Source organism: Rhinolophus sinicus, chromosome 3, assembly GCF_057876585.1.
Source record: "Rhinolophus sinicus isolate RSI-liver-muscle chromosome 3, RSI-T2T, whole genome shotgun sequence".
Classification (NCBI taxonomy): Eukaryota; Metazoa; Chordata; class Mammalia; order Chiroptera; family Rhinolophidae; genus Rhinolophus; species Rhinolophus sinicus.
In genome coordinates, this window is record NC_142503.1 from 102,059,275 (window position 1) to 102,067,290 (window position 8,016).

The window sequence follows — 8,016 nt, forward strand, 5'->3', positions numbered from 1 at the left end:
GGGGTGCCCCACAGGGGTAAGGGCTGAGGGCTCCAGTGATAGGTGAGAGGGGACAGGCAAGACGCTGCATCTGGCCACTTGCCCCCTGGCTGGTCTGTGACAGGACAAGCCTCTCACCCCTGGGGACCAGCCCGTTGCTGAGATCACTAGTGGCCGCTTATGTAGCACTTGCTTTAAGAGCTGCTGGAGGTCACAGTACTTCCACTCTAAGAGCTGCTGGTCTTGGGGGGAGGGGCGTCTTTGATCCGCCCCCAACCGTACACACCTGTTGGGTCGGGCTCCTCCCTTCCTGTTTCTCACGTGGGGGATCTCTAGGATGCTATCCGAGCCGGGATGGGATTCGCGGGTGACCTCGCCTCTATTTTTAGTATGTTCGGCCCGCGGGGGCCTCAGTTTCCTGAGATGGATCTTGCGGGTACTGGAGAATCAGATCTAGTGATTTCCAGTGCGGGTGGGGGCGGTGGACGCTCCTAGCGCAGCACTTGTGGCACCTGCGGGGCGGGGCGCGGGCAGCCGGGCTCCGCCCCCCGCGCTGCATTTCCGCCGAGCCGCTCTGGGGGCAGCGTGGAGTCCCGCCCTGCCGCTGCGCGTTCTCGTCGGACTCCTGACCGGAACCAGCTCCTAAAAGCAGGAAGCGCCCGGTGGCTGGCGCGGGGCGGCCGGGATGGCAGGTCCCGGCTGGGGTCCCCCGCGGCTGGACGGCTTCATCCTCACCGAGCGCCTAGGCAGTGGCACGTACGCCACCGTGTACAAGGCCTACGCCAAGGTGGGTGCGGGACGAGGCCGGAACCAGGGCACGAGGACTTCGGGGGGCCTGGCCGGGTGCCCGCCAGACCCCGAGCGAGCTGGGGCGGGAAACGGGAGGTGAGAGACAGCGTGAGAGCAGTTTGGTGGCCGCGGCCTGCCACGCCCCGATCTGACCTTGGCTGGACGAGGTGGGAGCTGACTGCCACCTTTAGGTCTTAAAAACAAACACAAGTTCACACACCCCTGTTTTGTCGGTAGAGGCAGGTGAACACCTGGGTGGAGCCTCGTGTCGGTGGCAGGAGACGAGGCTCAAAACCGGGAGGAGACTTGGTGGGCCCGGAGGAGTCTGGGACAGGCTTCTGGAAGGCTGGACCGCCTAGGGAGCAGAGGGGGCGGTTCTAGAGCACTGAATGGCATGCCTTAGCGGGGGCACCCAGAAGACAATGAAAGGGCTCATGGAGCAGAGGGCTGGACAACACCAGGCTGGGTGAGGAGGCCAGGATTCCAGAGTCAGGGGCCTCACTGGCCGGAGAGGGGAAGGTGGGAAGCCTGGATGCTGGTGTGACTGGGCAGACCCAGTGAGGGGAAAGGGGCAGTGGGAACCACAGCCTTTCTGGCCAGGCAGGGGCTCTGGCTCCCTCGAGGCAGAGCCCTCAAATCTCCTGTCCCCGCAGAAGGACACTCGAGAAGTGGTAGCTATAAAGTGCGTGGCCAAGAAGAGTCTGAACAAGGCATCTGTGGAAAACCTCCTGACAGAGATTGAGATTCTTAAGGGCATTCGACACCCCCACATTGTGCAGCTGAAAGACTTCCAGGTGTGGGCCTGGGGTGGGGACACCCCCTAAGGGGGCTGGAGAAGGGACACTGTCTTCAAGTTGTCCCTCTGCCTCTAACCACAGTGGGACAATGACAACATCTACCTCATCATGGAGTTCTGTGCAGGAGGTGACCTGTCTCGCTTCATCCACACCCGCCGGATTCTGCCAGAGAAGGTGGCTCGGGTCTTCATGCAGCAATTGGGTAAAAGCCTCAGACCCCAGCCTCACCCTTCCCGTGGTCTCTGCCCTCCCACTGCACCCCTGCCCCAGGCTTAGAGCCCCTGCTCTCTTAGCAGTTGCCTCCTTTCCCAGTTTGGAGTTTGAGGGCCCCATCTTTGCCACGTGCCCATCCCTGGCTTAAGGGCGCTCTGAAAGAGACAGAGGAAGGAGCCCCATCAGTGAAGAGGCTGGGTTTTCCACATGTGGATCAGAATATAAGGTCCTCATAGAACAATAGAACATTCCAGTGCTAGTGTCCAAATGCGTTTCTAAGAGAAAGAGTAGGCGCCTAAAGGGCTGGGGCATCCAGGGAGGCTTCCAGGAGGAGGGGAGACTTGGGGTAGGGGCAAAGGAGGAACGAGGGCCCTTGAGGCGGGAGTGGGGTGCAAATTCTTAGAAATGGAAGGAACCTGGTATTTATACACAAAACATTCGGTAGACCAGCCAGGCCAGAACTGGGGTTGTGCAGGCTTGGAGAAGCAGATGTGAGTTTGGGGAGGCGAAAGGTAGGTGGGAGATGGGCTCCTCTGACCTATTTCTCTCCATGTGTCCTACTCCCCAGCTAGTGCCCTGCAGTTTCTGCATGAACGGAACATATCTCACCTGGATCTAAAGCCACAGAACATTTTGCTGAGCTCCTTGGAGAAGCCCCACCTTAAACTGGCAGGTATGAGTGTGGAACAGCAGGGGGGAGGTTTGGAGAGAGGGCCGGGTTTTTGTGAAACCCTCTAGTGAGTCATCAGACACCGTAGGTCGGGAGATCCAGGGACCAGCCTCCTGACCGTCAGGAGGACCGTGCCTGGGCTCCCACGCTGCACTCCAGCAGTGCAGTGCTTGGCGTCAGGATCCAGACTCAGTGTGTGACCAGGGTCAAGGCGGGTCTGCACCAGGTTGGGGCTCAAACTGTGACTCAATCTGCCGCAAGAGTTGGGGGGGTGCGCTGGGGGAGGGGTGGTTGTAGTCCCTGATAGGATTTGGAGAAGAATTGACTTGAGGCTGGAGGCCAGTGAGTCTGGTATAACCTGAGCTTGATGGGACAGTGAGGGAGGGTTCTAACCCCAGGTGGCCTTTGTCCTCATGGCTGGTGTGAGCAGGGCAGGCATCCTGGAACAGGTGCACGGGGCTGTGTAGGGCGGGTAGGATTTATGGTCCCAGAAGAAGATGTAGCGGTGTTCCTAGTTAATAATGAGCAGAGGCCAGGAAGGAGGGTTGATCCTGGCGAGTCTGGAAGGGGGAGGAGCCCTGTGCTGGTGCTCAGTGTGAGGCTTCAAAAGCCAAGAGCAGAAGCAGCTGGAATTTGAGCTTTGCTGCCTGGCCTCTTGCCTGTAGACTTCGGCTTCGCACAGCACATGTCCCCGTGGGATGAGAAGCATGTGCTCCGTGGCTCCCCTCTGTACATGGCCCCTGAAATGGTGTGTCAGCGGCAGTACGACGCCCGTGTGGACCTCTGGTCTGTGGGGGTCATCCTGTACGGTGAGAGCTCTGTCCCCTGCCCCCACCCTGAGTCCTGCACTATGGGTCCTGAGGCAAGGTCTCTCTGGCCACTCCTGAAGGGCTCTAGCGAGAAGGCTGATTCTACTGCCCTGGGGCCCCTGCTCTGAGGGGTGTCAGGCCCTCCCAGGAGTGGGCCAGGCCAGGCTGGACCCTGTCCCCTCCCAGCCTGCCCTCTGCCTCCCTCCACAGAAGCCCTCTTCGGGCAGCCCCCCTTTGCCTCCAAGTCGTTTACGGAGCTGGAAGAAAAGATCCGGAGTAACTGGGTTATCGAGGTGGGTCCTGCAAGGCCTCAGCAACTCACTGGGGAGCAGAGGAAGTGAGGGGCCCTGGGGTGAGAGACCTCACTGCCCCCTTCACGGGCATGCTTGAAGCTCCGTTCAGTCCCAGGGACCCAGATCTGCCCACAGGCCATTGTGCAGACCCAGACCCAGCATTCCCAGGAGCATAATCCAGGGAGGGGCGACAAACCCAAACCAGGGTTCTACAACAGCTTGGGGTTCCAGTGAGGGCACGGGCAGGAACCTGGGGCGAGGCCTGGCCTTTCACCTTGACTTGTCAGTGTCCTCCTGGCTCTCAGATTCTCCACCGTCAAGCATGTACCTCTGGGGCATCCCCGGATAGGGTGGGCGCTGAGGTGTGGGACCCCAGTGTGACCTGCCCCCCACACTCTCCCTGCAGCTCCCCCTGCGGCCCCCGCTGTCCCGAGACTGCCGGGACCTGCTGCAGCGGCTCCTGGAGCGGGACCCGAGTCGTCGCATGTCCTTCCAGGACTTCTTCACCCATCCCTGGGTGGACCTGGAGCACATGCCCAGTGGGGAGAGCGCGGCACGAGCAGTGAGCAGCCCAGTGGGGACTGGCTGGGGTGAGGGCAGATTGGGGGTCTCGTCTACCCCTTTTGGTGGTGAATAGGTGGCTGGCCCCAGGGGGCAGTGCATGGGCTCAGGGGACCTGCTCTGTTCCCGTCGTGGTGGCTGTGACTCCGGACCTGCCCGTGCCCCAGACTGCCCTGGTAGTGCAGGCTGTGAAGAAGGATCAGGAGGGGGACGCGGTGGCCGCTCTGTCTCTCTACTGCAAGGCTCTGGACTTCTTCGTGCCGGCCCTGCGCTGTGAGTGCCTGGAGTGCGCATGCCGCGGGGGTGGCTCAGCCCGCGCTGCACTGGGTTCCAGAAGCAGCTCCCCATCCAGAATTTTGTGGGAGACGAGTTAGAGAGTATATCTGGAACTTAGTGCTTTGGGGGATTCTGGAGGGTTTAGTGTGGGTCAGGACCCCTGCCTCAGACTCCTCCTATGAACTCCCACTTTCTGCAGACGAAGTGGACGCCCAGCGGAAGGAGGCAATTAAGGCAAAGGTGGGTGAGTGAGTCCCATGGAGGAAACGGGCAACGGGTTTGGGGGCTGCAGGGACTGGCTTTCTTAGGACTGAGACTCCTGTCTTGGGAAGGGGTCGGGCTGGCCTCAGGTGACCCCTGGCAGTACAGCTTGGAACAGTCCCTGAGGACCTGGGGGGAGAACCTGGCGGTGGGTGCTGGCTTGGGGGCAGGGCGGGACTGCCCCCCTCAGCCCTTTGTGCTCCTGCAGGTGGGACAGTATGTGTCCCGGGCTGAGGAGCTCAAGGCCATCGTGTCCTCCTCTAATCGGGCCCTGCTGAGGCAGGGGGCCTCTGCGCGAGACCTTCTCAGAGGTAGGCCCAGCTTTTGACTGACCACCAGGCCCCCAGCAACTTCCCTCCAGCCTGTGGGGGGAGGCAGATTGGGATCAGCTCCCTGGGGCGGAAAAACAGGCTGTTCCCCTCACGCTGAGCCTTTGTCCCTCAACCCAGAGATGGCCCGGGACAAACCGCGCCTCCTAGCTGCCCTGGAAGTGGCTTCAGCTGCCATGGCCAAGGTTTGTCCCCAGTGGGAGGAGTCCAGGTGGGGCAGGGAGGCTCTAGGTCATGACCCTCAGTTACCTGGTGCCCCTGGTGCAGGAGGAGGAAGCTGGTGGGGAGCAGGACGCCCTGGACCTGTACCAACACAGCCTGGGGGAGCTGCTGCTGCTGCTAGCAGGTGAGGCCCCTGCCGCCACACTCTCCCAGCCCCTGCTGCCCTGCCCTCACACATGCCCTCCCTCTCTTTGCAGCGGAGTCCCCAGGCCGGAGGCGGGAGCTGCTTCACACTGAGGTGCCCGCGGGGGTTGGGAGGGTTGGGACGCTTCGTCTTCCCCTTTGAGCCTGCTTCCATCTGGGGGAACCTCCTCTGGTTCTCTCAGGGAGTCTGACCTCCCAGACTGGAGAAGTCGGTGGCCCCATGCACTCCACTGGGGCTTGGGTGCTCAGGTCAGGGCAGTGGGACAGGTGGACCTGGGCATCCAGCAGCAGGAGGCTGGCGGGGTTGTGTGGTCAGGAAGGCTTCCTGGAGGAAGGAGCAGATAAAAGACTCGGGAGTTGTTCTGACAGGACAAAGGGTTCTGGAGAGCATAGGAGTGAGGAGCTCACTCTGAGGGCCCCTCTCTCCACACCCACAGGCATGTCTTCCCTTGGCAGGTTCAGAACCTCATGGCACGAGCTGAGTACCTGAAGGAGCAGGTCAAGGTGGGCCTTGACCCGGGACCCTGTCAGGGCGAGGCTGTGGGCTCTGCTCCTCTCTGTCTGACCCCCCCCCCGGGTGGGCGTGTCTCCTCTGGTCTCCATCCAAAGGCCTCCACTGCTGTGTCCGTCCCTCATGCTCGGTTGCTCAGTGGCTGTTGGTGCAGCTCCTGTACTTGCCCTGGCTGCCTCTCACCCCTCGTGCTGCCTTTATCTTCCACAGCGGAGAGAGTCTCCCTGGGAACCCGAGACCTTGGATAAGGAGGGGCTGTCAGAGTCTGTTCGGAGCTGTGAGTTCCACCCTGGTGTCCTACCCTCCACCCAAGGAGGGGTGAGGGCTGGGGGCAGCCTTGGTTTCTGTCCCTTTAGCAAGATGACTGACACTGACCCTCCCCCACCACCCCTCCACAGCTTGCACCCTGCAGTGACCCCACAGGACACCCGGAGGTGGAGGTTGTACTCCCCATGCTGCTGCCCAGAGTCCTGTGCCCCCTGCAACCTGGTGGAGCAGCCTTCCTGGATGGACAGTTCCGAGATCCCCGACCCCTCAGGATACTCTCCAGCCCCAAACGGTCTAACAGCCTGGGGGTGGGTGGTGGGTGTATGTGTGCACGTGCTGGGAGCATTAGGCCTGGCCGGGGGCCGGTGGTGGTGGTGGGGCGGGCGCTGGGAGAAGTGTTTCTTTCATGTGACCTTGGGTAGTTGGTGCTTGCTGGGCCCTGAGCCCATCAGTTTGGGAGCATGAAGACTTCTGTTTCTGCTCTGAGAAGAGGGCGAGGGCAGCTGCGCCCTGTGCCTACCCCTGTCCTTGCTGGGAGCCCTGATTGCAACTCACATCCATTCTTGTGCTGGGCTGAGCACTCCAAGTCTACTCAGGGACCACCTACCCCACGGTCTGCACTCGGAACTCGCCAGTCTTCCTGGAAGCTGATTCTTGCCCACCCTCTCAGTATTTTGAGATAATCCTTCAAACATGAAAATAATATACTTTGTTGTGGCCTGGCAAATTGGAGAAACCCATGCCTTGTTCCTGCTCTGGCCCACGAGGCACCAGCGGAGGGGAGGAGACTTCAGTGCTCATTCCTCCTGCCTCCGTCCTTCTTTGGGGAACACCCCCTACTTGCTGAAGAGCTGGTCCTGGCCTGGGAGAGCAGGCATGGGGGCTGCTAAGCCCTCAGGCTTCAGGGGCCTGGCAGCCCAGGAAACCTGCGTCCAGGTCTGGGCTGGCTGCTCCCCTAGTGTGTGCTCCGGGCAAGCGCCTTCCCCTTTCTGAGCCTGAGTTTCCCCATCTGTCCAGTGGGGTTGCTAATATTTCCTCAGTCCCCAATGTGGGCTTTTAGGAGGACAAAATGACTTTTACATGGAGAAGATTGTACACACCTGGAGTTGTTTGGGGCATTCTTTCCATAACTCAGAGGGTGTTGGTGATTTCTAATTCCTCCACCCTTCACCGCCTCCTTGGAAGAGCCATCTGTCTGCCCTACCAGAGGCCCGTTTGGAGTGTCAGTCATTGTTTCCTTATTAAATTATTTTCTGAATTTGTGCTTGATTTCTTCCCTGGAAGAAAAGAAGGGAGCAGGTCAAGGTGGGCCGCCTTGTTCCCAGGCTAGTGCTATAGGGGCCCCAGGAAACCCTGGGTAACCTGAGGGCTGGAGGGAGAGCCACATCTGCCTCCTGCTCTGAGCCCCCAGGGGACCCAGGAGTCAGGCTGACCAGCTGCCATTCCTTCCCACCACCTGAGGGGACTAGAGGGGGGGCAAGGCCCTTCCTCTCTGCACCTGGAGAAGGGTGGCTCCACTGCAGGAGTTTGGTCCTGTAGGTCCTGTGCTCTGCACTGCACGCTCCCTTTACCTCTTCCCTTGGGCTGGTGAGTGAGCAGGGATCTGGACAGGGAAAAGGGCGTCCGTCCTCCAGGATGTCGTGCTCATATCCAGCCTCCCGGGAGCCCCCAAACCTGGGGTCGTTTCCAGCAGTCCCTCACCCCCCCCCCCAGGGTCTTGGTCTGAACAGCACTTGGGAGCATCTTTGGGGTTTTAAGGGAGGGGACCCTTCCCCCAGGCAGCCACCAAGGCAGCAGTTCTGTAGCGGTAATCAGATACCAGCAAGGCAGCCCTCCAGCCTACATTAAAGGGCTTCCTGCACAGGGAGGGAGGGAGCTCTGCCCTGAAGTCCTTG

The 8,016-nt window shown here is 60.7% G+C and overlaps 1 protein-coding gene across 6 annotated transcripts; it reads left to right on the forward strand.

Moving 5' to 3' along the window:
* The first annotated feature begins 542 nt into the window (after positions 1–542).
* Positions 543–7,379, forward strand: ULK3 (unc-51 like kinase 3). 6 transcript variants are annotated; one of them, XM_088796825.1, is made up of 16 exons: positions 544–766; positions 1,422–1,562; positions 1,647–1,767; positions 2,347–2,451; positions 3,114–3,257; positions 3,468–3,550; positions 3,957–4,112; positions 4,279–4,384; positions 4,587–4,627; positions 4,857–4,959; positions 5,098–5,162; positions 5,245–5,319; positions 5,397–5,437; positions 5,781–5,847; positions 6,065–6,131; positions 6,253–7,379. In XM_088796825.1, the coding sequence occupies exons 1-16, from the start codon at positions 665–667 to the stop codon at positions 6,267–6,269; spliced, it is 1,434 nt and encodes a 477-aa protein (XP_088652951.1). In that variant the 5' UTR covers positions 544–664; the 3' UTR covers positions 6,270–7,379. The 6 variants fall into 6 exon arrangements, 4 of the variants coding, with proteins under 4 accessions (XP_019606586.1, XP_088652952.1, XP_088652951.1 ...); XR_012494875.2 differs by having other exon boundaries at positions 545–766; positions 5,245–5,323; positions 6,253–6,323; XR_016020758.1 differs by having other exon boundaries at positions 545–766; positions 5,800–5,847; positions 6,253–6,323.
* Positions 7,380–8,016: the final 637 nt, after the last annotated feature.